General features: G+C 44.1%; 1 protein-coding gene and 1 long non-coding RNA gene across 5 annotated transcripts in view; one reads left to right on the forward strand and one right to left on the reverse strand.

Moving 5' to 3' along the window:
- The window catches only part of Ush2a (Usher syndrome 2A (autosomal recessive, mild)), a gene marked incomplete in the record, with an annotated part of 661834 nt that overhangs the window by 570217 nt on the left and 64082 nt on the right, over nucleotides 1–27535 (forward strand). For both annotated transcript variants that reach the window (XM_013519932.1, XM_013519934.1), the window contains 1 exon segment: nucleotides 2448–2802. In XM_013519932.1, coding sequence (XP_013375386.1) covers nucleotides 2448–2802 — 355 coding nt within the window.
- Nucleotides 1969–14151, reverse strand: LOC106149790. 3 transcript variants are annotated; one of them, XR_001236185.1, is made up of 3 exons: nucleotides 13344–14151; nucleotides 3271–3390; nucleotides 1969–2181 (listed from the first exon to the last, which is right to left on the reverse strand). It is a non-coding gene; the product is annotated as an uncharacterized LOC106149790 (long non-coding RNA). The 3 variants fall into 3 exon arrangements; XR_001236184.1 differs by having other exon boundaries at nucleotides 3180–3390; XR_001236186.1 differs by lacking the exon at nucleotides 1969–2181 and adding an exon at nucleotides 2601–2687 and having other exon boundaries at nucleotides 3180–3390.

The following is a 27535-nucleotide window of genomic DNA, read 5'->3' on the forward strand; positions in this document are numbered from 1 at the left end:
TGCCATAGTAAGGCTGAAGGAAGACAAAACAGAAAGTGCTATTTCCCACAAAGAACTTCATACCTTTGTTTGCATTATTATATTTCTAGCAAACAGGTTTTTAAAAATCGCTGAGAGGAATCCTTGGCTCTGAGCCCTGGGGTTCTCATTAGAATGGAGCCCTCCCAATGACACACCTGGTACCTGATATCTGCAGCGAACACGAAGGCCAAAGTCTGCAAACCTATGCAGAGCGCGGAATCTGATCCATGATGATAGCAGTTAATAATGAGCTGGGTTGCCGAGCCGTGATTGCAGGTCACTGACTGGTACCCATGAGCCCTCAATAGCCTCCAGTGGGATGTTTGTCATTGCTCATTCTTAGGTTACAGTGAGACTCATCAGACGTCCAAAGCCAAAGATTATACATGCCCTGCCTTTTTGTGAAAGCATACTGTCATTTACTTCGTCTTAATCACCTGTTAGGTTTTGATGGAGCTGGTTAATCTGATATGGCAGCAAGTCCATTTTCCAGCATCTGAAGTGTGTTAATTAAATACCCCTAACAGTCTGGAAAATATTGATTTATTCATCCTTCTTTTCTTACCTGGAGAGTGGGCTGAAAGAGGACATCCCATCTCTTGGCTACATTCTTCCCAGGCTAAGTTTTTTTACCCTCATAGAATATAAAAATTGATAGAGAAGTCAGAGGTGTAGAAAAGTCATGAAAGTATATGCCTATGAGTCAGTCACACATTTGAAAAAAAATGACTGAAGAGGTACTGAGCTCCAGTTCTGGGACTGCAGAGGAGCACTGAGTCCAATTCCTCAGGACCTTCTCCCTTCTATAAAAGCTGCATTATTTGCCTCCAAATAACCAAGGAACTCTTCCAAGTGAAATACCAGATATTTAAGACGATCCTAGCAACTGACAATTCTATTTCTCTGGCTTAGATGTTTAATGCATTATCTATTCAATATCAAAAGAATATGCTCTTGTTTTGAATGGAACAAAATCTAAAGATGAGATGAAACAATCCCATTCTCAGGCAGTTGAAAGACTTTTTTCAGGATACTCTGTATTGCACTAGGTTTCAGAGGAGAGCTCTGCAATGAGTTTGATTTTTCCCCTTTAAGTATCTCTAAAGTAAATTCCGACTGTATTTTCAATTCTGTTGTTTTCACTAATCTGCATGTAGGGTTGTCCACTGCACTCAGCTCTGATCTCCTCTAGGTAGAGTGTGTTCATCACTCTGGCCCTGCTCCTGAGACAAGGACTGGTGTACGAGTGTTTAACAAAGGCTTGTTGGTGAATAGCAACATACGTGTAAGGAAGAACGGTCCTTATTTTGAGGAGTTATGGTTTGTTTAAAGAAGTCCAATTAAAGAGAAAATAAGTGACACACGGGAAAGGAATATGAAACATTTTTCAAACATTCTGGAAATGAAAGCAAAACTTGTGTTGTACTACATAAGAGGAAATAAGAATCGTGAGGATCTTTCTCCTGGTGATCCTCATCGTCCAGGAAGCCAGCTGGGGCTTCTCACACCTGGGTCTCCCAGTCCCAAAAGCAGCAAGGGCAGCCTCCACATGCAAACAGTTCCAAGTCTCTGCAATCAGCAGACCCCCTACTGCCCCACAGCCAAGGAAAGTCTAATGGCCGAGCTCAAAGTGGGTTTGAGCAGAAAGCATGGATGTGAAAGACGTACAGTAACTGGGACCCTCACTGCAATCTACCTACCATACAGGGCAAGGATATCCCCAAATATCAGCCCCTAATAATGATGTATTTTGCAAAAACCGAAACCCCAATACGACTGCATGTACACACACACACATAGATATAGAAAATACATAGAAATGCTTTACCAGCACTTAATATAGGATTGTGTATTTTTTTTAATTTGCAAAGAATATATTTCCTTGTATTGTGTGTGTTTTTTTAAAGGAAAGAAGTCTGGAAAATAATACAACACAATATGATTCGGAGTGATGCTTTACTTATTTGTATGCTGTGTTTTTCATTTTCCACAGAACATGGATCTTTTTTAAATCTTTCCTTTTCATGACTGCATATTTGCTGTGCTCAGTGGTTTCATCCATCGTGAGGCGATGGTACACACGTAACGCGTCTTAATTCTGCCGACATCCCCTTCGCCTCCTCCCCCTCCATCTCTGTCATCTTCTCATTTGCAAAAGAGCTAAGGAGAAACACGTATTGTTACAGTGAATGAGACACGCATAGAGACACGCACACACATATACACACATATTTGTCCATATAATGTCATCTGCACTGTAGAGAACATCTCAGCTACTCTCTGCTGTGCTCTTCCAGATGATCTTTCTTCGGCATGACATGGGGAAGGATAAGGTGAGGGGTGGACATGATTATCAATTCCTCTAACTAGCGTTTTGCTCCTTCTCCAGACCTGGTTTTGAAGTTGTTTGGTCGGTTTCCTTTCAGACGTCCTGCTGGCACGGAAAATGTGTCTCTTGCGTTTGTCTGGTTGGAAGGGGCCCTCGAATTCTCAGATGATGCAGGGACCCTGAGGCCTTTCACACGCTATGAGTATCGGGCTCGAGCCCAGAACTCCAGAGGCTTCGTGGACAGTGCCTGGTCCTCCACACAGACCCTGGAAGCCCCTCCACAGGCCCTGCCGGCTCCCCGGGTTCAAGCCACTGGTGCCCATTCCGTTCTGCTGAACTGGACAGAGCCAGAGTCACCCAACGGCCTCATCTCCCAGTACCACGTGGTCTACCGAGAGAGACCTGAGGACCCAGACCGGGGCAGCACCCCTGTGCCCGCGTTCACAGTGACGGTAAGACCTCGGGCAGCACAACCAAGCCCAGGCACCGGCTTGATGCGTTGAAGTTCATTTCTTATCCAGCTTGTCATTTTTGTTAAATATAGGACAGCTTTTTACATGTGTAAAGAATCAGTGTGGTCATAGGGCTATGATACTGAATGGAGTCTGAGCAATACCGGGATGCAGTTTGTGAACCACAGCTATTTTACATTACTGCAAACAAACACATCCATCTCTCTCTGCCTGATTTCTACTTTCTATATCCATTAAATGGGAATAATTCAGTGGGTCCCTCTATATCTCATAGGGATGAGGATGGTAAAACTAGACAGAATAGTTTTTTACTCCCTCAAAAAGCCAATTTTATATACATATTTCATTAAAGTTACCTGCACTATTAAAGTCCCTTGTAGCATAGCCCTGTGGTGATTTGGGGGGAAAATTCCACTCTGATGTAGAAAACAGTTTAAGTCTGTTCACCTGGTGTGTCTTCCATCCCTCCTGGATGCCTGCACAGCCTGAAGGCCTACGAGAGACACAGGAACATGATGGCCCGGCTCTCTGGAAACACCCTCTTCCATAACACCACACAGATGAGAACTGCACAGAAGGGACAGAATGAGAATGTACATTACCCTGAGACTTAGATCTCAAACTCACCACCTACCAACCAGAAACCACATGACAAGAGAAAATAACTGGAAGTGCTGGGCAAAACTGCACTAAGAGGTCTGCAGGAGGCCCTCACGCTGCGCAGGGTTCACGCAGAAGATGAGGCACAACAATGTTAGGAGTTAAGTACGTGCAAGGGGTGATCATAGCATATGATGAATGTTTAAATTATAATAACTTATTACAGTGAAAGACACATTGCCATTCATTTCCCTCAAAATATTCCTCTTCACTTTGAACACATTTATTGCGCCATTATTCTGGCCACTTTGTGAAGCAGCTCTGGAAGCCCTCTTTCGTGAGTCTCTTCACACAGTGTGATTAAAAATACAGTGAAAGGTACTACTGCAGGCCATCCAACAGCGAGGCAGGCTCACAAAAACTCAACACTGTGTCCTCAGCCACCTTACTCACAGGTCTAGCAAAGTGTGACTTCTAGCTCATCTCCAAAGTTAAAATGACCATGAAAGATAAATGTTTTGAAGCAATTCAGGACATCAAGGCAGCCATGACAGCACAAGTAAAGACACTGGGGAAAGAGAACCTCCAGAACTGCTGCAGAAATAGAAAGATGGGATAAGTGTGTTTGAAGCAAGGGAGAGTGTTTTGAAGAAGACTCAAGACTCTTAGACTATAATCACTTTTTATTTAAACACATCACATTTTTAATCAAACCTCATACACATTTCAAAATATGCTAATACCTTATTAAATATATAAACCCTCAAGAATAAGAATGAGATTACAAGTAGGGTAAAACACTACTTAAAATAAAACTATATTTCTATGCTTAAAATCTAGGAAGCTCAATTTACAAGAAAGTTATAGAACATAATTTTTATCGAAATATTTAAATACTTGATTGAAGACAACAGTGTATAATGTAGCAACCATTGTTAATTCCCATCATTTTGTTTTGAGGTCTGTATCTTCTTTGTTGTTTTTGTGTTGTTTTGATTTTGTCTTCGTTGTTTTGTTAGTTTTTAAATTTTTTTAAAAATAAACTAAGATAATAATAACAATAAAAAAGAAAAACTAAAACAAAAAATTTAAGTAATATACAAATAACTTTTAATGAAACTCCAGAAGAATCTTTTAAATGAGTAGTTTAAAATACTGTGTAATGTTTCTCTATAATCTTTATATGTACTTAATTTCTGATATGACTAACTTACAGGTAACATGTGAGGGAAAGGATGGTACTAAAGAAATCATTTTAATGTCAGAATGAGTACTTTCTCTTCCTATCTTATACTAAATTATCAGTATGTACCAAGACTTTTCATATCATCTCCTCTAGATATTTCACTATCAGCATTAGAAGCCATGTTCTCAAGCCTAAAAGACCTTTTTTAATTGTGCTCCATCAGGAGAGTTACTTGCTCCTCACATACCCTCAGAGCTCATATTCTAAACTTTCGCCCTCAAAGTAAAATTTTTCTTGAAAATAGTAGAACACTCTTGATGATAACTTCCTTAATGAGATACTTTAATTTAAATATGATTTATTGAAGGCAACAATATTACAATGATTGAACTTCTGATCTTTCAAAATAATGGCTTTCCGGAGTACGAGCCTACCAGCCTCATCCCCCACACAGCTCCGATGGAATTCCCTTTTGGAACACCGTACATGAAAGTCATTCCTTCATAGATAGTTGTGTTTAAAATAAATGATGTAAAGTAGCTGATGAGTCCTTTGACAGCTCGGGCTCAGTACACTCTTCCATTTTTCTGAGAATGATTCGCTGCAATGCTGAAAAGAGTAACCAGCATGATCAAGAAACAATACTGTGGGATATTTCATTTCAGAATGCGTGCGTGTATCCCAAGGCCCTCCCCCTAATCTTGGATCTTTGGCCCTGAGAGTCACCAGAGCTTTCAGTAGACTCCTCAGGAAAGTGAGCCCTCTGAGCTTTTGAAGCAATCAAGGACATAATATGTGAAGCAATCTGGGCAAGTACTCCAACATTCTAGTCACTAAACTAAGTGTCTAGGGCTCCAGGCCACCGTGACACTTTGTGGACAAATATCTTTGAAAGAGGCCATAAGGAAAATAAACCACTGCTCTGGAGTTTAAATCCTTCCTGAATTCCCTGTATAGAGATTGCATTGAGCTCTTTAAAATTAAGTAACGATTATTGAAAATAGCAAAAGGTATCCATTTATCAAATGTCTTCACCTCCTCCCCAGCAGGGAGGAATGTCTCTTTGATGGTAGCCAAAGCCTTTCTCCTCTAAGCGCATCTATTTCTGCTCAGAACCGCATGACTTTTCCTACACTGGTCTTTTAAGGTTGAGAACAAATTATTGACAATTCAATCAAATTTGGCAAATGCTCATTGAGAACTATGTTCAATATGTCAATACTCCATACTATGCTCAGCTATATTATTGAGGTCTACTGTGTTACTTGGCTTTAGACAGAGCCCCAGCCATAGGGGGAGGTGGGTATCACATCTCAGACGCAGGTTACTCCTGCTGGGCATTTTGATTTCTAAGCTCCTTGCTGCTGAGTTTTTGCCACTTGTATTTAGGTAACTCCCTTTTAAGTCTCTCTCCAATTGCCTTCCTGGATCTACTTGCTATCTCTTTATCCTGTCGCAGCTAAACATTTTATTGTCTTCTTCCCCTTCTATGCTCGACTTCGGATATTTTCCAAGTTTCTGCTCATTGACCACACTGGCTGGAATTCTCCAGGCAAAGGGACTACTTTTGTTATAAATAAGGCACAGAGTTCGTTCCCACAATTGCAGGATTACAATTCAACCTGCAGATTTTCAAGAGGCATTGCTAATATCCCTCATTTCATTCCTTGTTTACCAGGTTCCGGCCCCTGCACAAGGGGCCACCAGTAAGTTGCCTATGGTGTAAAGCTATCACGAGCTTGTCCCAAGGTCCCCCAGAGTTGTTTATAGACAGGTGGATGTTCTGACAGCCACATGAAGCAGGTGCAGTGGAGGCATGACTCCTGCTGCTGGTGGCAGTGGATGGAGAACTGGCAGTGGGGGCCTCCATGGGGGTGAGGAGCGAATGTGTTGGCAGAAGCAGCGACGGCAGCAGCAGAGGCAGCAGGAGAGGAGAAATGGAAAAGTATAGGTTTAATGCATCACTAGCTTCTCTGTCAACCTCATGAAAAGTCACGTCCCTTTGGGCACCAGAAGGTCCTTATAAGGGGAGGAGACAGGTAGCAAGATTCTTAGGGTCTCCCCAGACCGGTCCTCTTGTCTACTGAAAACAAGCTAACATTAGAGGTCCTGAAGCTCCCTTCCCACTTAGCTCTGTGATGAATTGTGCAGTGTCGACAGAGAAGCTGTATTTAGCCTTGCTTGGCATGCAAGAGTTCCATGGTGGTATTTACAGGAACACTCCCGGCGAGGTTGGCGATACTGCTACCACCATTCGGGTTTGTTTGCTTTTTCTCACTGGCACCTGCCATCGCCCTGGCAGAAATAACTTGGGATTTAAAGGCAAAGGTAGTTTGCCTTTTAGTCTGTGTTCTAAGCATATCCATTTTCCCCACAGGATTATAAAACATCCAGTCCAGAGAGTATCCTTGCCCATTCCCCAAAATATAGATGGTGCTTCGCTCTGTGTAGAATCAGGCATAAGGGATGGAGGGGTAAGCAATTTATATGGGTCACTAGATGTTGGCTTCTAATCTGAGAATAAAACCCAGATTTACAAACTCTAATTTCTGGGTTCTAGTTGCCAAATTCCCTTTCCCAATGTCAAAGAAGAGGTATTCAAAATTTCCTTGTGTGGGTGTCTCAAATCTTACCACTAAATAGGCATGTGGCAAGAAAAAAAATTAGGAGATGCTTATGAGAGTTTGTGAGTACACTGATCAGTTCACTTTTAGTTCCACTTCTATTTTGGCTTATTATAAGGTAAGGTTTCATTGCTCTTTGCATATGTTTGTAAGTTAGGTATAGCTCTTATACTGTCACAGTTCTTAGCTTTTACCCCCTACACTATTTATTAAACAAAGGAAACTTCTGAAAGGTATTATTCTCAAAAGACTCATTCAGTGCTTCTTCTAATTTGAAGAAAAAAATTGGGAATGAAAACAATTGCCCTATGTTTTGTGTCAGCTGTGTAAACTAAGATTTTCCCATTTTATGACAAATGTGTCATTCTATATAAACGATGCAAAATGTGGGTAGCTAAATGTCACATGAAGCAATGACTACCCGTCACCAGTCAGGTCTTTCTTAAATTTTAAGTAAGTGTTTGGCTTGACTTTACCTTTTCATTATTTACCCTTTCATGATCTTCATCCCTGTTTTCTAATCATTCCCTGTGAGTCTCAAGCACACACTGGGAATCTACTTCTGCTGGATATCATTGGAGATGAAAATGACTGCGGGAGGCACCCCCTGGGATTTTCTCTGTGTATGACCAGAGGGACCCCACGAATTGCTCCCCATGAGACACAGGCCCCTCCAGCGCATTTCTTGCACTTCTTGCCTTTCTGTTACTAACCCAGTGGTCTGAGCTGCAGCCTGTCTTGCTTCTCCAGCCTCTCTCAAGCAAGTAAGCTACACTTATTGCTCCCTAAAGCAGGTTCATCTCACATCCAGTTGTATAACTACATGGCCGGATCATCCAACCTGATTGTCTTTGAGTCCTCCCTCTTCTTTGTCTCCATATCCAATTACTTACGGTTCTACTTCCAAACTGTATCTAGATTTCTTCCTATCTTTATATTTATATATTTATGTATTCATTTAGTTACTGGTACTGGGGGTTGGACCCAGGGCCTTTGCACTAAAGTAAATCCTCATACTTCTCCATTTTTTATTTTTGGGAGCAAAGTCTCCCCAATTTACCTGTGCTGGGTTCAAACTTGTGATCCTCCTACCTCAGGCTCCCAGATTCTGGGATTACAGGTGTGTACCACCGTGCCTGGGTTGATTCCTTCATCTTGAAGACCACATTTGGATCTTCATACATTTCCTCCTCCTCCAACAAACCACCCCCTACAGTTCACTTGTCCTTTTCCTCTCCGGGTCTAAACTATGATACTTCCTATCTCACAGAACCACTGCGATGGCCAGTCACTTAATGCATGTGCAGAGTACTGCAAACGGCGGTGTAAGAAGACTGCGAACCTTTAGACTCCTTCCGAGCACTGGGAACAGCGGGACTGGAATAAATGAGCAATTAGATACGATTCTTTGTGCAGAGCAACTAAATGAATTTAGTCATGAGTGAATAATACTTCAAGTGCTTTATGTACTTGAAATGGTCTTCAACTTGCAATACAATTCTGGTTTCGCAAGTTGAAATGTTTCCTGACACCATGTTATAAATTTCCAGGTAATTTCCCAAGTGCCAGATTTGGTTCCCTGTCCTTTCTAAATTGCCTGGAGTGAGAACGTGTTTGTCTCTCTGAGGATGAGTACTGCTCGGTCTCCTCACAGCATCTCGTGCCTGCCACTCCAAGCACTCTGCCCAGGAGATGCCCACCTGCTGCTGTTTCCCCGCCATGGGTTCACAGGATTTCCTTCCCCTTGTACCTGGGCTCCTCATAGTAGAACTTGTGGTCTTTTGGATACACACACACACACACACACACACACACACACACACACACACACACTTCCCAAATCACCCAAATAGATTCTGCCAAATCCATATCTGTCAGTTCACCAAGGCCAAACTGTCAACTCAGGGCATAAGAGGCAGTGGATGGGGAAATTGTTTGACTTTGGGCCATGCATGTTGCTATTTTTCAGTCTTTAACCAAGTATGAAAAACACTCTTTAGAATCCCGAGGATTCTTGAAACAAATCCTAGAGAACAAAGTGAACTTGTCTATGTACTAAAAAGCCCAGGCTATAAATTCAGAATAGACGCCATTTAGCAGAGGTAGCAAGCTGTAAATGGCAGTGAAGGGCAGAATTTAATTGAACTACTCTGCTCTCAACACAAGTGGAAAGTCACCACCACCTTAGACAAGATGGCAGCCCCTGTAGTGCCCTGTGACAATCCAGAGATCACATCCTTCGCTCTACAAGGGCTTCTGGGTGAGGGGGAAATCATACACAGATGACCAATTTTTTTATGGTTCACAGCCAATCAAAGTGAAATTCAGCAGCTGTTCAGGACAAGTGACCACTGTAACGGCTGTAATATAACCTACTAAATAGAGAGGGAATTGCATTAGAGCAAGAGGTTAGCTGTGATTATCGGCAGGTGAGTGCTTTATTGAAGTTGAAAGACCATTAACATTGATAGAGTAATTATTTCAACTTGAAAGTAATTACCTTGATGGGTGATAACTTCTCTAGTGTTCCCAGATTTGATTGGACCAAACAATTGTGAGCTCCTGAAGCCTAGAAAAATATTACAATTCTGTGGGGTTTTTTTTTAAATTACTGAAACCACTGTTGGAATATTCTAATTATGCCTAACAGTGAAAAGATTTTGCCTTACACAAGCTAGTGACCTCTCATGTAGAGAGAGACATTTGCTTTTTAATCCAGATGCAATGACCCACACCCACCACCTGTGAATACATGTGTGATGGGTTTGCAAATGAATCTTTCCAACTCATACATTTTTAAGGTGAAACCTCATGTTAGTGCTTTACCTGGATATTACTAAGCTGAAACTGCTAACATCATTGATTATGTCTATGAAGTGGAAGGATGCAGAACAGGAGCTACTTTCTGTCTTTGTCACAGAAGGTTTAAATTTGTATAAATGAAATATTTTGATAATGGCATCACACCACTAGAAAATTCTGAATGCCCTGAATTACGGATCCCGTATTTCAGATATTATATTGTTAGGCAATCCAGTTTTTCAAGTAGCTTTCTTGCCCAGTATTATTCACCTCTGCTACAAACCAGTCCTTTGTCAGATGCTTGGCATTTATGTGGACATCAACAAACAAAATGAAAGTTGAAAACCTGAGCTACTGCTTCTTTGAAATCTCATGAATGTTTGAACAGTGTGAGCTATGTGCAGTGGAGGACCAAGATACATCAGGCCTAATTTGGTGATCAGGACCAAGAAATCTTGCGGCACTCACTCATTAATCAACTGCTCGCCAAATTTCTTTTGAGAATTTACTACAACCGGAAACTACAATAGATATGGAGAAAAATGAGTCTGTCCTCTCTGGAAATTCTGGTATTGCTGGAGAAAAATGAGACAGATTACAATCTAGCCAGCAATTATTTGGTTAGGCATAGGCATTGATTTTGCTTGTAAATATTAAGGAGAACCTTAATTCATACCCCTGGTTCTCAGATCAGCATTCATCCTACAGGACCTCGACCATCAACAGGACAAACACAGGCATCATGATCCTTAGTCACGCTGTCAGGAAAGATGAATGTAACATCACCTGAAGGCTCCCGGATGATGCCTTGGGCCTTTCTGTCATCCTGGCAGGGCTGGATCGGATGATCAGCCAACGAATGACTCTTTGGCAGAACCTCCCAGGAGTTTTTTCTGATCAAAATCTCAGGCTCTCCTAGGGGCAAAATCGGTTTCCACCTGTTGTCTCAGAGGCAATAAGGAATGCTTCTCCCAGGAGGTAATGGGTTCCCGCCCCACCCCGACTCTGGGTTCTTCTCCACAGACAAAGTCACTGCGTTGCTCTTTCAGGAGGAACAAATGTGCAGAAATCCTTGCTGAGCCAGAAGAGATTTGCTAACTGAGAAGTAAAATGGCTGGCTGGAATTTAGCGGGAGGGTGAGGATTTGAGGTGAGACACGCCACTAGGGAAAGTGACAAGATTTTATGAATTCAATTGCAAATCTTGCCATTAAGCCAAGCAAAAAGTAAAGAAATCTGACCAATGTGACACCGTATCAGAGTTAGCACAACAGGTTCACTGTGTTTCTTACACGGCAGGGCTGAAGACTGAATGAAGAAGCCCCTGAGGCACTCTGAATGTAAATTAAGTGTAATAACTCATTTTTAAACATTTTATATGATACTTGGATTATTAAATATTCACATTACAAAATCAGACGATTTTAATCCATTCAGAAAGTTGCACTACCTAACTCTGAAAGATAATGGTCATGTCTAGATAGTAAAATGACAGTATATTTTGAACACACGTAAATGTTACTTTTTGACAAGACACAAGTAATGAATTTTACCGTAGAAGTTCCTATTGGGTGATTATGATACAGAGTTTTATTTGTGCTAAAGCAATTACTAATGTCATGGCTGGGTACCTGTGCCCATTAGTGGCTGGGTCTGTGTTTTTTGAGGATGGTTATTGATCTCTTGCTGAGCTGAGATTCAGGTTTTATGCCAGATAGCTTGATTAATGGGTTGGTTTCTAAAAGTGGACTGAATGGGGATAGGAAGCAGGGGCAGCTTGCTCTGCCAACCCCAAATCCGTCAAGACGCATAGCTCATTATGAAACAGTTATCAAGGATACATGAAAAATTAATTGGGCTCAGTTTGATTCTGAAAAGAATCGGCTTTCTACTTGGCGGGGCCCCCCACTCTTTCCAGATGTTGTACGCCAGCCCCTGGAGAAACAGCAAAGGGAGATGTATTAATACATTGTATTGATTAGATCAAGACCCCTGACAGTTATTTGTAGAGATACCATCTGGCTGCTGCTTGAATTCCTTCACCAAAAACAGGACGTGACATGTTATTAATCTCAACTCTCTAAGTATAGACAGTTGCCTTTTCTGCTAAAGCGCATTTTACCATTCCGTGGGAGAGGGAGGCAGACCTGAAGGGTGTAGAAATTAAGGTTATTACACAAATTGAGCCATATGGTCCAAATATTTCAGCAAGAAAATTGCCAGGCAATAAAAATTGCTCCTGCCTTCCTAATGGTGTAAATTACAGTTTAACCATGGCTCTAATGATGTCCTTCTGCCGCGCTTAACTACTGTTACATGAAGGACATTGTTTTAAAAATATAAAAAACAAGTAAATGCCAGCAGTGTGTTTTACAATCTGTTAGTGTGTCATTAAGAACACTGTCAGAATTACATAAACATAATGGCAGGCAAGCCAGCATACAAAAGAACTCATATGGAAAGAGAGTCTTGAAAACTCTTCTTTATCTGCATAATGTCAAGAGCACAGTCCCCTCCGGAAGTTTTTCAGGGAGAGGCCCTGGCCATGGCTTTGTTGCGGTTCTCTTGCGTGGCCTCACAGCAGTGTGCTCTAAAGTGAGATGCACAACCTGTCACGTGCCCGCCTATACTCACACACCACAGCCTCCCCCGGGGTGTGCAGAAGGCAGGACACACCAGGCGAGGGGAGAGCGGACGGACTGCATACCACGCAGTCCGAGTTGACCTTTCTGAATATTTCTGCTGAGGAAGTGGGAGAAGACTTCACCAGCCTCCTTGCTAGTGACAAGTATGACGGCGACGCTACAAGTGCTCTTGAAAGTGCAAGTTTGGCTGTATTTCTGAAGCAATCAATCCTGTTGTTAATGAGGGCATAATAGTAAGTGGAAGCTTAGTCAAAGGAAATGTCTCCATGTATTGGGCTGATAGTTACACACCTGGTGTAAACAAAAATAAAATATTCCTGGCAGTTTCCAGCAAAGGTGTGGAAGGAGGGAGGTGACCAGCAGCACAGGCTGAGGTCAGGGACCACAGGTCCGTGAGGGCACCTGGCTCTCCCCCGTGCCCATACCCCCACGGTGTTCTGCCAGAGCGCAGCGCCCTATGGGGTGAAACAGAACGGAGCCTGTGGAAGGAGTGGCTCAGTGCTCTGGAGTAGACTTTGGAGAGCAAATCAGTACATGAAGACGCTGATTTGTCATGTGTCCGGAATTTCAAACCTGTACCCACACAAAGAGGAAAACCATGTCTTCTCTTCTTGTTCCCCCTTCATTCTCCGATAATATTTTCCCCAAAGTATGCACTACTCACCCAGCTAGTCAGCTCCCAGCAGGATGACCTCCTGGCTACCTCCAAATCTAGAGGCCAATATGGCAGGCAGTAGGAAGGGGACATGAGACAGGACACTGGCTGAGGAATGTGAGGAGGCTTCTGGAAGCTCCACTTGAGACCTCAAACTCTCTAGAATATTCCCCAAGTCTGCAGTATTCTATGATGGTTCACTTCCTCCCAGGCAGTACTGGGCCACAGCCTGCACTCTTGTTGCATCTACCTGTGATGTCACCACTGCCTGTGATATCACTCCCTGTGACACTGACACTCACTAGCCTTCGGTCACAAAGCACCATTCACAGCCCAGGTGACAAGGACACAAATCCCCTGCTTGAAGAACCCGGGGGAAGGAGAGACAGGTCACTCTTCCAGTCACTCTGCGTGCTTTACACTGTCCCAGGAAACAACATGTTGCTGTCCTTCTTACCTGACTGAGTATAATACCTGATGTACAAGAAACTGAACGTCTACCAAATAGCAAACTCCTAAACATCGCTGTGCACCTTGAACTGTGACTAATGTTCTTTCCTCATGGCCTCCTGCATTTAGAAATACCACAATTAGCACACCTAGATGGAACACAGCACAGGCCTCGGGAGGGTACATCCCCTCGTCCTTTCTGCTCAGAAGTACCTGGTCGTCACACCGCACACCTTGGCGTTTGTTCCTTCACAGAGTGATGATTATTTATTAGTGGGAATATACGCTTATGATATTCAGAAATTAAAATTGTTGGGGGACATTGTGCATCCAGGTCCCTGTGGCCAGAAGATCACATCTGTTAGAAATAAATCACTTTTAAAAAAAAATTATATTAGTCTCAAATGGATCACGGGGAGGGAGAAGTGAACAGGGTGAGGACGCTTGATTTTCCATCGTGTGAAATAGAGTGTGGTCAATATGTTGTCAGCACACTACCGTGTTCAGACATCAGCGCTGCATTTCGCCTCTTTGAACCCCAGGTGGCCAATTAACAGGATGCGCTATTTATTCATTACAAAATAGGCAGGATAAATTGAATGGTTAGATTGGCTAATAAGAATTCCTAGCAAGGAGTAAAATAAAAAATGATGCCTGAGGAGAGATCCAAAACAACAATCTTTGGGGAATTCTAGAAAAAAAAATCTGGAGGCATCTTCCTCTTAACTGTGTCTGTACACAAGGAAATTTAAATTGAAAGATTCCCCTTTGCACAGATTACCTTCCTAAAATGTGTTCTCTTCAGCTTCCTCTTTTGTGTTTGCGGAGAGTTGCCTTTCTTCCTAAGGCAGAAAGACGCTCTTAAATTACTCACCGCAATGATTAGTATCATTAGGGTGTTTGCTACAGCTTTTGACAGCGAGCGATACCTTGCCATTGTTATTTACTATTTAGTACGTCTTCTGTCCCTCTCCTAGCCACAGCCCAGCAGACGAAAGGCGTACGCTTGATCTTGTGAATACTCACTTTTGCAAATGTGGAAGAACTTAAGAAGGGATTATAAAATGCTTCATCTATGTAATTAAAACTCCCATTGAAATCTATGAATTAAACATATTAATGCATCCATTTTCACTTTGTAGCCATTCAAAGATTATATGCTTCTGTATATCTGCCACTGGTTCCTATAAATCTCCCTCTCCCTCTCTCTCTCCCTCTCTCTCCCTCTCTCTCCCTCTCCCTCTTCCTCTCTTACTCACATAGTGTACATCGGAAGAAAAGCTGGAGGAAAGGGGGCATGAGGGTCTTCCCTCTGGTAGGGCGGTGTCTTTCCGTGAGGTGTTAGTAGAGCCCATGCTTGGAGAATCCAGACACTAAGCTGATAGCAGTTTCCAGAAATAAGATAGATCCAAAAATAGTGCGAATGCTCTTTGTTTCCTACCTTGTGGATGACTTAGTAACTCTCACCCAGGAATGGAAGACCCTACATCTGGCTGCACCTGCGTGACATGGCTTGGCCAGGCACACCCCTGAATGTCAGCTCTTCATTTAAAGTCAGTGTCTGTTTCAGCAGTGAATTTCTCTAGAGGGAAAGGACGGCTTTGGCGTTTATAGTCTGTGTTTGTTTTGGAACCCCCAGCAGGCGCTGCATCCAGAAGGCTGGCTCCTTTGTTCACTCGGGGCCAGCGTCTCCAGCGAGGCAGGCCACGGCCCACAGAGCACTGCTGAGACACCCAACCTCTGTGTGCTCATCCACGGTCAGTCCTGGTGCGCCCGAGCAAAGGGGCTGGGAGAACCCTGGCTCCTTCTCGCACGGAATGATGCATGGAAAAGGCCACCATTTGCAGCAGTTCCCTGTGTACTAGGGATTGCACCCCGATGGGAGTGCATCTGCGCATCTCCGAGTCTCACTTAAAACGCTGAGAGGGGGGCTGCATGCTTCGGTTTCAGTGGGGCAGCCCTCATCTCTCAGGCTCTGTGGCCCACCGAGTTACCGCAGAGGTGAAGCGAGGACCGCACACCCGCTTTGCGGCTCCTCTGCATCTGTGTTGCACAGCCCACTGTGAAGGATGCCCCACAGTTCTTGAGAGGACAGTCACCACGATAGCTGAACAAGCCTCCCAGGGATTTCACGGGCCTCTCTCTGTTTGTCTCTCTCTGTTTGTCTCTCTCTGTGTCTCTCTGTGTCTCTGTCTCTGTCTCTGTCTCTCTCATTCTCTCAGTGGCTCCCAGCTGCCCTACCCGCTGGCAGCCCTGTGCAGTGTACTTTAATCCTCAGGAAAACCACACAAATACCGAAGATGCTCTGCACTGCTCTCTTCAGCATAGTCTTTAAGTTTGCAGAGAATTTAGACAAAATCATTCAACCTGATAAAGAATCAGAAGATCTAATAAAGTGAGTGTAACAGTGTAACCGGTCAGAATAACCCCAGCGCCACGATTTTGTGATGTGCACGTTTTATAGGATTTTGTCCCCAGCTAGCTTCTTCAAAGTGCTCTCTTGCCAATCGTACTTCCCACTCTGACAATGATCACGGGAACAGGGACTTCTGTTTTTATGAATCCTTTGAAAGCATTTACCTCCCAAAAAGTATGACCGGGCTTTCTCCATTTCAAGGCAACAACCTAAATAAGTTACTTGTTCTTATTTTAGGGCTTCATTCATCATAAAATAGTTATAAAATGTAATTTATTTTGAAAGAAGTAAAAGATTTCACTCTGTTTTTTGTTTGTTTGTTTCGTTTGGGGTCTTAGATGTTTGTTTGTGAGACAGGATCTCACTAAGTCACGAAGGAGCAGGATGGGCTCAAATTTTTGATCCTCCTGACTCAGCCTCCCAGAGTGCTGAGATTACAGATGTGCACCACCACACCCAGCTCCCTTCTTAGCAAGAGCTTTAGCAAGGAAAGGTGCTACTATAGGCCAATAACCTCTAAACTTTTGGAATGAGCAGTACCCAAAATAATAATTTTTGAAGTGTACATTTCCCTTACCCATAAAGTTATATTTTTATAAATTATAAAATGTATATGAGTTAATAGTTATATCATAAAATAGACATTTTAAAGGAGCACAAATAAAATCATTAATAAAACATGTAGTTCATGTCTGATCATGTGCAAGGCCCTGGGTTCAATCCCCAGAACCACAAACCAAACAAAATAAAACAAATAATATTTGATGAATCATAAGCCCAGGGTTCTGACAGGTCATGTCCCACCACTGACATCCCTTTGACACCTGTGCCCCGGGCACTTAAGCCTTTTGGGGTCAGGTGACCTAAAGCTGAGCTATCTGCTGAGTTGTGTAACACAGGCATTTTCCTACCTTCCAAGTCTGGTCTTTGAGGCCGGACCTCTCCCCTACTGGTGACAAGTGATCATCACACCATTCCCTAGCTCTCTAGTACCCTTCATTTCCTCCCTTCAATTCTTCAAACTTTGTCCATACCCTAGGTAAACCAAGGTAGGACTCATTCATTGCAAAAGAGAAACAAGGCTCTTCTAATTACTATATCTGCACTTGGGAGGCTGAGGCAGGAGGACTGGCATGAGTTGGAGGCCAGCCTGGGCTACCTTGTGAATGCAAGACCAGTCTAAATTACATAGCAAGACCCTATTTCAAAAAACCAAATAGTAAAATAAAGTCACATAAAATAAAATAATTGTCATCTCTACTTTCAAGGCCAGGAACTCATAATGTCCTAATCTTTCTCTTTTTTTTTTCATTTTGATGATTTGTATAATAAAAAGTAAATAGTAAATATATACCAAGTAAAGTAAATATAAATATGTTGCCACAGGATGGTGGATGGATGGATAGATAGCTAGAGTAAGAAAATGAGTATTTATGGACATTACACAGCAAAACTGAAAGAAATTTAGAGAATTTATTTGTAATAGGTCATGAGGCCAGTAGTGATACTTATGACTTCTCCTTTATCTGCTTCCCAAGATGGGGTTAGATCAGGAGAATTGAACCCTAAAACCCCTGAATTCCTGTTGGTCTTGCCTTGCTGTGAAGGTCTGCACTGGTCTTACACTAACTTGGAGAGAGGGCCCCCAGAAAGACCCAGCAGATGATCTAGAGAGGGAGGTGCACAGGCCTCTGAGTTCCCCTTAAGCTTCCCAACCTCCACTAGGAAGCAGCCTCCCTGTTTACCTAGGCAACCCCCCGGCCACTGCTCTAAGCTCTTTTGTATTTGTATTTTTCTGTGTTTGTTTGCTGTCTCCTCGCCACCTGACCTTCTCAAGGGTCTAGAATATTCTACATTCAGTTCAACGAAACTTTTATTGACATATTTCTCTCCTAAGTATCTAAATCAGCACTTTCCAGAGTCTTAGTTCTGACAAATAAAACTTGCAAGTTGGCTTTCAGTTCTTACTGTGTTTGAGAGGATGAGTTCTTCTCCTCATCTTCTACCTCTTGTCTTCTTGGTAGATAGAAGGTCAAATTGTTAACAGTAAATGCTCTTCTGATTCTGAGATTCTTTGGGCTTTAAATTTGTTCTGCTCAAATCTTACATTGAATAAGGTAAGGGCGTGTTCTGTTAGATCTAGCACACTTCTTACCTGTTGATGTTTGACATCCACCCATTCCCTGCAGCATTTTATGACTTCCTAACCCCGTGGTGGTTTCTTATACTTTTAGGTAGACCTCCAGGACTCAATTTCTGTATTTGCATAGTGGTTTCTTGAATGTGCACCATAACTCCCTATGTGTTGCAATTTCTAAAATCCAAGATTTGCTCACCTTCTACTTTTCCATTTCTTTTTGTGCCCAACACATGCTACATAAAGAATAATATTTAAGAAGAAATAAAATATTTGATGTTGACTTTAACCCTCTGTCTGTTAACTAATCTCAGCCCTTTTCTTTTCTAAGACCTTGAGTCCAAACATTAAAAAAAAAATTTAAACAGTTGCTCTTTGGAGTCAACAGACCTCTCCCATGTTGTTGGTTTTTTTTGCTATCCTGTTAGCAAGACCCAGATTCAGAGTGTTCTGCTAGATGCCATCTATGTGCCAGGCATTTCCAAAAGGGTCCGTGGTCTTTACAAAGCTCACAAGAAGGATATTAACTGTTAGAAAGCAAGACTCAGAAAACGTAGGCCGTTTGCCTAAAGTGGCCACAGTATGAGTGACAGGGCCAGGTCTTCCAAGCTGATTCCTGCTTTGATTAAACATCCGGATTCTTACTGGTTTCCTCTTCCTGCCAACATTGATTGTAGGACTTCTAGGAAACCTTCCTCTCATACATGCCTCTTTGCTAAGAAAAACAAAGTAATAAACTCTAGAAAATTAGTAATACACACAACATACCAAACCTGTAGCACACTTTCTGTCCTCAATGAATTTTTCTTTCCTATTTTGGCTACACATACAATAAAAATGAATGGGCAAAATCAAAAGCAATCTTCAGCCTGCCTAGATGAAAATAAGAAACACAACTTCTAACTCAGAGAAAAAATAAAAGCTGTTTTTGTTTTTAATTAAGAATGCTTAATGTAAGTGCATTTCCTCTTAAGGTATAATGACTAAACCATGATCGCTTCTTTTTGTTTATTCATTTAAAATGCAAATAAAAGCAGATAATCAATAGATCATCATCTGAAACTGGCGGATTTACAAGTTAATAAGCTTGAGTCAATAGATATTCCATAACGAAGCTCTCAGCGCTGAACCTGACATAATTTGCTTTGCACTAAGCTGGTGGACTTAATGCTTTAATTTAATTCCAATATTAACTGAAAAATCCAAAGAAACAGGGAAATGTAAATCCTATTATATTAAAATATTTTCTAAGCAACAACTCAATATCATGCCACAACTCCTTACATCTGCCGCTTGGGTCTGCCCAGCCACCTGGGCTCTGTCAGGCACAGTTATTATACTTTCATCTTATAATGTCTGCTTTTCTTGACTTATGGCCCATCTATGAGAGTTGGCATTGTGAGGGGGTTTCCTATATTGTCCCAATTTTTATATGTAATAGTGCATGTCTGCAGTACACAATGATTACATTCATAGTGGGAGTTGATGCCTATGCAAAACACATCTTAATTCTTTTTACCTCCCCTTCCTTTCCTCTCCCTCACTCATCCCTTGGACCTCTCATTTGCAAAGGATCTGAAAAGCCGTTCCTGACTGTTGAGAGTGTCAAGCCTGATTCTCTGGGAACAAAGCAGTTGGCATCCTGAGGTCCAGCCTTTTCCGGTGACCTAAAAGGAGGGTGTCTTCCAAGATCTGCCCCAAGAAAGGGCATCCGATGGCTTCGTCTTCGAAGCAGAGTCTGGAGGAATCAGTGGGGATGTGAGAGCAATAGGATGCAACGTCCCACACGCCTTCAAGGTCATCAGAACAGACTCCACAGCCGGAGGGCCTCCAGTCAAATCCTGGTTCTGCCCCTTATAGTTATATAACCGTGGACGATTTGCTTCAACTATCCTTTCATCCATTTCCTTCTCTGAAAAATGAGGGTAATAATAGTGTCTACCTCGTGAGGTTGTTTTAAGGCTTAAACAATTTAACACACATGAAGTACTTGAAAGGCACTCACTGTTATAACGCTCCTCGAAGATGCTCTTTCGGACAGGAGTGAGGAGGAGAAAGAACTTATGCTGTGAGAAGAGCTGTGAGAGCAGCACTGAACACGGCGGTCACGTGTGTTCCCCCATTCAGCGTCCACACGCCGTCCTTAGCCCAGTTTTTGGTGTGTGTCCTGGCTGTCCCGCGGCAGCCCAGGCGGCAGTGTGCGCTGGCTGCCCCTTACGTAGACCACCTCCAGCTTCTCGTCGCCGTGAGTGCTGTGACTTGAACACATCAGTTCCCTTAGAGACAGTGAGTGGACTAAAAGCCATGCCCTGGCTGTTATCATGGGGCCCTTTTCTCCTCTCAGAGAGTAGTCAGAAAGCAGATGGGAAACCTCACCAGCCTTCAGGGCCAACGTTTTCACCCATTGCTCCATCTCTGAAGTCACCGGCCTAGAACAAGCTCACCACAGCGCTGGTGGCTCCTGGTGGCATCCATGTGTCTCCCTGGGCTGCACACCCGTGACCGGTGCCGACCCTTGCCTGTCACCACGGCCGGCCTTTGTGTGCTGCTGGGAATGCGTGGGTGAGATCCAACCGCCACTTACAGTGTCTTTAAAAAGACTGCGCTATGAGTTGGCATTAAAACAAAAAGTTATTTTATAAGCAAAACAGCACAGAAAGAGCCATGTCGTATAGAATTTTAAAAGACTTGCTATGCCTGTACAACTCTAAAGCACTCTTTCAAAAATATAAAGTAAAAATCCTAAGTTATAAAATAGTCCTTTATTCTCATTCAATTGGAAACATTTTTTTTTTTCTTTCTGAAGGATATATAAGGTCTCACTATGCGGTTCAGACTGGCCTTGAGCTCACTTTGTAGCTCAGGCTGTTCTCAAATTTGGAACCATCCTCCCGCCTCAGCTTCCCAAGTGCTGGGATTATAGGTGTGTACCACCATGCCTGGCTCAAAAGTTTTTTTTTTAAATAAGTATTTCTAAATGATGGAGTCCTGGATTTTTAAAATTAGATATATGCCATGATAAGTTATTTTCAGAACAGCTAACATATTGTTGATAAAATAGTGTAACTAAATAAAAGGTAATATATTCATTCAGCAGACATCTATGGGGCACACATATGGTGCCAAACACATATGTAGCCCTGGCCCCTATCTTCTAAGAGCTAAGGGCTAGTGGGAATGAAAGCCAGGTAAACAGATCCCTGTCATGCAAGACAATGCCAGGAACACACACAGAGCAGAAAAGAGAAGCATTCGGTTCTCTTGTGGGCAGTCAAAGGGCCTTTCCACTTGGAGGTGCCATGAGGTTCGTCTTTTCAAGGATGATCTGGTGGGCAGGCCTTAGAGAAGAGGGGAAATCCCAAGCGAAGGCCTCATGGGAGACTGGGCTGTGACTGGGTGCTCCGAGTCAGCCGCAGGGTCAGAAGTTGGGGGTGGCAGAGGCGTCCCTGGGGACACAGGTGGTGGGACTCTGGCTGGTAAGGAGTGGCCACAAGTTCACACCACAAGTGCTTCCCAGCCAGATTGCACTTCTGGCGTCCCTCTGACTTTCAAATTAGGGAAACAGGACTTGGGCGTTCTACTTAACTTTGGCAATGAAATAGGATTTAAGAGAGCCAGTGAGCGACACTGGTGAGCATTGAAATCCACCTGAAAGTTCTGTGATTTCCTCTCCTTGAAGTTAGGCGAACAGGGGTGAAGGACCAGGGGAATATCTGAGCACAGGACGTGGGATTTCAGCAGAAGTGGTGTTCCAGAAAACAGAGGAGGAGCCCCAAACACTCAAAGCCCGCTGACACTCAGGTTTGAACTGTTGAACAATGAGTGCTGGTAGTGGCTTCAGGACTCTCAAACTGACAGACAGGTGGTGATCAGATCGCCAACCAGCCCTGCCATAAGGAAAGGCCTTTCCAGTGACAACCACAGAGAATAATCCCTGACTTCATGGTCAACCAATATTCAAGGTACAACCTGCATTCAAAGTTTTGTTTTGGGGCCGGGCATGGTGGTTCATGCTTGTAATCCCAGCACTTGGAGGCTGAGACAGGAGGATCACCATGAGTTTGAGACCAGCCTGGACTACAAAGTGAGCTCAAGGCCAGCCTGAGTCAGGAGGAGTACAAATTCAAGCCCAGCCTGGGCAACTTAGTGACTCATTGAGATCGATCTCAAAATAAGAAATTAGAAAAAGGGCTGGGGATGTAGCTCAGTGGGAAGCACTAGGGTTCAATCCCCAGTACCAGAATAAAGGAACGATTTGGTTTTAGGATAACCACCCCGTCCTCTTTCTGGGGTCTGTTACCATTTATAATTTATACTGAAAAAGAGACTTAGCCCTGCAGTCTCTATTAGTTGAATCCCTCCTCCCCCTGCCGTGGCAGCTGACCCAAGACCAGCAAAGCCACTGTCCAGCCACCTTCTCTCTTTCCACAGAGGCAGAGGGCAGGGGTCAGAAGCTGGTGGGTGTTATGCCTCGAAAGTTGTTCAGGCTGAGAATCGGCCACCATGCAGGACAACGAGAGTAGGAAAACAAGCTAAGAGAAAGGCAGAAAAGAGAGAAAGACCATGCAACCCTAAGAGTCAAAGGACAGAAAACCTCCAACGTCTGACAGTTCCCAGTTTCAAAGAGCCCAACCTGTGTTTTACATGCTTTGGTTCAATCCTTTCACCTTCTCTTTTTTTTCAAAAACCAGTCAAAATGAGTTTCTGTTCCCCGTAACTAAATCTGCGTGACTGGAGTATTAGCTAAGCCAATCCCCCCATCCTTTCTTGTACCTGTAGGTTGTACGTTTTAGAGTCTGGCTGTCATATTTCTCGTTGGAAAAATACAATTGATTTCTGTGTTTGATCTTAACGTGGTTGAATTCTATGTACTTTTAGGCTTTTTTGGGAACCTTTGGGTAATCAACAACCATGTCTCATGCCTCAAATTCATATACCTTTTGTTAGTCGGGATAGGGTAGGATAAGGCAGGACTCTTGTAGGAAATAAAACTCCCAGTCTCTGTGCTCCCCGTGACAGCAAGGTGAAAAGTTACAGCTGGATTAGGCTGCTGTCTCTATGGATGGCAGCGCCAGGCCATGACAGGGGAAGAGCGCGTTGCAGAGCTCTGCAAAGTGACTGGAAAACCCGCACCCGAGAGTAGCCCCCCCCCACCTGCTCAAATGCCATAGCCAAGGACAGTGACCAGCACAGCAGTCAATAGAGGACATCTGTCACACTTGTTTGCAGATTTCATGGAAAGACTTTATGATTAGGTGTGATTTGGCTACATGGATGATGTAAGTGAATCCTGTTTATTAGGATAAGGACAATTTTTTCTATTTTTTTATTGGCTAAAAGATTTTTTCACAAATGGGTGCTGAATTTTGTGGATCCTAATGAGATGATCAAATGCAAGTCAACTTCGAAGGGCCAGACCCCATCACTAAATCCAACGTGATGGTCTTGAGAAGCAGATCCTTCAGTACCGTAGGTGATTCAGTCCTTGCACTGGGGCCATCCTGAGTGGGATTTGTGCCCTTAGGAGGACTCTGGAGACAGCTCTGCCACTCAAGGATGTAGTAAGAAGAGGCCTATGAGCCAGGAGTGGGTCCTCACCTTGGCCTCAGTATCCCCAGCTTCCAGAACTGCGGGAAATCAATTATAAACCATTCAGGCTGTGGAATTCTATCACAGTAGCTGTTCGGGGTCTCAGAAGCTCTTCCAGGGATTCCAGCAGGTCACAGCTAAGACAGAATGTACTTTATTCCCCCTCTTGTCCCTTCATAAGTACACAGTGGAGTTCTCCAGAGGCTGCAAGATAGGTCCCTCATCCACTCGCTCATAGGGTGTCTGCTTGTGTATTCTTGTCCTTTAAAATGCCACAGCTTTAAATTTTAGCGAAAGACATAAAGCACACAAACAAAACCTTTTGGAATCCTCAATTGTTTTAAGAAACAGGATCCTCAGACCAAAATGCTAGGACCACTGATACAGCAGTCAATATTTTTGAACTCGGTATGGTACAGGAATAAGATTATATCATTGTGTCTTGCCTGTGGTGTGACTTTTAGCAAGTTGCTTAGCTTATCTGAGCCTCCGTTTCCTTATGTGCTACAATACCCACTTCACGCTTCATGTGAAGATGCAATGACATATTGCGTGTGAAGCACATTACACCAGGTCTGACGCTGTAGGAGTAACACTTGGCTCAGGAGTAATCTGCCTGTGGGGTAATGGACAAAAGAGTGATAAACTAATAGTTTCTGCTCCTGGTGGGCGGAGCATGGATGATGAGGTGGGGAAGGAAGGCAAGGAAACTTTCCTTGTATATTCTTCACTTAGAATGTACAATTTTTCAAAAATAACAAGTAAATGAAAACTTAAAATGGAATTTCCCTCCTGCTTGTAGAAAGTTAGGTCTGGTGGTTTGCACACCACTTCATTTTTTACGAAGCTCTGCAGTTGCAAATATATCGTAGAGAGAGCTACTCGCACCCTGGTGGGAGTTCTGGGTCTAAAGCATAACTTCGCTTCAGCGGACACTGCAGCTGGCGCAGAGTCTGTGCACCCGGCCCTAAGCCCACACAAACTTGGCTGCCCTGTGCAGGTGTTGGCTGACCTGGTTTCCACGTGCAATGTGAAAAGGAGGCTTGATTTTCAAAAATATCATACCTTTCTCCTCTGCGTCATCACTCTCTGCACATCACTGAAGGTTTCCCAGCAACACACAAATATACACTAGTTTCTTCCATTTATACAAAAGTGATGCTGTAAATCCCACAGCCATCGCACTCTGTCCTCAGCCCCCTTTGCAGGGAAACTTCTCAGAGAATTCCGTCACTAGGCACTGATTCCGCTCCAAAGCATCCTGCTCTCTCCACCCACTCCAGGCAGGTTCCGGTCCCTGTCACTCTGCTAAAAGGCCACTTGCCACCCACACCAGAGGTCTTTCTGTGCACTTTATATCCCAGTATCACCGGTCCTGCTGCCAAACCCGTGTTCACAAAAGCCTGCTTATGCTGCCCCCCCCCCCCGAGCTCACACTCTGCCAGCTGGTCTTGCTTTCTGTGATTGGCCTCTCCAGGTCACTGCTCTCTCTGGCCCTCCCTCTGAGGCTGAGTGTGGCCCTGTCCCTCTCTCATGCTGACCTGCCCTCTCCGGGGCCCTCTGTTGGTCTCACCCTGTCCTCAGTCCCTCAGTTCACCTCTGCAGCTAGACTCCGTGCCTAAGTGTTGATGGCACAGCCACTCCTTGATTACCCACCTTGGCCAGCCACTGTGCAGACACCGCAGAGATGGAAGCCACAAGCGTCTGTCCCCAGGGAGATCTGTTCTAGTGGGGAGGCAGAAATGAGCTAGACACTTGACGCCTAACTTAGGTGGTGTGCTAGAAAGCGATGAGCACTTTGGAAAAAATACCAAGCCAGGTAAAGGGAGTGGAAAATGCCAAGAGGTGGAGGAGAGTGGGCAGGTGGCACCTTAGGTCGGAGGGGTTCTTGGACAGGGTGAACCCTGGGTGAAGGGGTGCAGGCAGAGGAAACAGCTGGGGACGAGGCCTCAAGCAAGAGCTCACTTCTTGGTGCCCTACATGGGGGGATGGGCAGATCCATCCAAAGGGAAGAGGGCAGGTGGGCAGAACAGGGGCTTCTTGTGAATAACACAGGGCCACCGCAGGTCTGAAACAGAGGAGTGGGGTGGCCTGACTCAGCTTTCAGAAGACACAGACCTCTCTGTGGACACTGAGGGCCAAGGTTCCAGACCGGGAGAGCAGGCTAAGGAGCGTGCAGTGGTAGAAGAGAGGAGAAGTTCTGGGGGCAGACCAGGGGAGCAGAGGTGTGAGGGCTCCTGGGATTCTGGTGGGTTTTGAAGTTAAGCAAATCGAAGCCCATTTCCTAACCCTTAGATGTGGATGCAAGAGGAAAAGTGGATGGACCCAAAGGTTTTGGCCTCAACGGCTGAAAAATGGCACCGTCAGGAATTAAAAATGAATGGACAACATAAGGAAGCAACTCTGCTGAGTGTGTCTGACCCATTTCAGTCAGGGGAACCCATCCCTAGGGGGCGGAGCAAGGGAACGCAGTGGAGAAATAAGTGTCACTATCATGGCTCCCTGAACATTTGGAAAGCCTGTTGACACCCCCCATCCCTCTCCTGACCACTGCTGTGGACTGAATTATGTCTCCTCAAAGTTCCCATGTTGACACCCCAACCCTCAGTGTGACTGCATTAAGTACAGGGCCTTTACAGCGTGACTGGGGTTAAGGGCGGTGCTGGGATCCAATGGACCCAGTGTCCCTATAGGAGGAGGGGAAGACTCTGGATGCATCTTCTCCTCTGCACATGCTCAAAAAAGAGGCCAGCTGAGGTCACAGTGAGCAGGCGCCAACCTCAAGCAGGGTGGAAAGAGCGTACAGAAACGAGCCCCGACACTTGCTTATCCTGGCCTTTGAGGACTTCCTGGAACAGTAAGAAAATAATTTTCTTCTTAAGCTTCTCAATCTGTAGTATTTTTGTCAGGGCAGCCCGAGAAGACAAACGCAACCCCCAAGCTTCCTCACACAGCAGCCAGAGTGCACTCTTCAAGACCTAAGGGGATGGGGTGGGGCCCTTGCCCAGAGGCCTGAAGTAATTTTCCCTGTATTTGCATCCAGACTCTAATGCAGTACCTTGGCCTTCAGGATTCACACCATCCGGTTCCTGCTCAGCACCCTGACCTGGTCTCACCCATCGTCTCCTCACTGTGGGGCCTCGTCACCCCAGCTCCTTCCTCTCCACAAAACACCAAGCCTGCTCCCACCCTACAGCATAAAGCTTTCCCACTTCCCTAAGCAAAGGAAGTTTCTCCCCTCAGTCTTCCCACAGCGGTGTCTCCTGTATCCTCATCTGAACGCAACTTCTTCAAGGACCTTGTTACGCACCTGCTGATCAAGATTCTCACTCTGCCACTTCCCCAGCTGGGGCATCAACTCGCCCTTCTCTTCAGAGTTCACCACAGTTGCTAATTTCTCTCTTCTCCCATGGATTGCCCACTACCCCTCATTAGAATATAATAGAGTTGTTATGGTTGATACATTGTGTCAACTTGGGGAGTCTAAAGGTTTGGCTAAGTGACTCAACAGGAAGCCAGGGTGCTTACTTTGTTTGTATACATCCTGAGCCTGGGGAAGAGGAGGGCAAAGATTATGTGAGAGCTACACGCCCCTTAGGTGGGGGTAGC

The sequence above is a fragment of the Chinchilla lanigera genome, unplaced genomic scaffold (genome assembly GCF_000276665.1).
Source record: "Chinchilla lanigera isolate Chin_1 unplaced genomic scaffold, ChiLan1.0 scaffold00005, whole genome shotgun sequence".
In the NCBI taxonomy this organism is placed as follows: domain Eukaryota; kingdom Metazoa; phylum Chordata; class Mammalia; order Rodentia; family Chinchillidae; genus Chinchilla; species Chinchilla lanigera.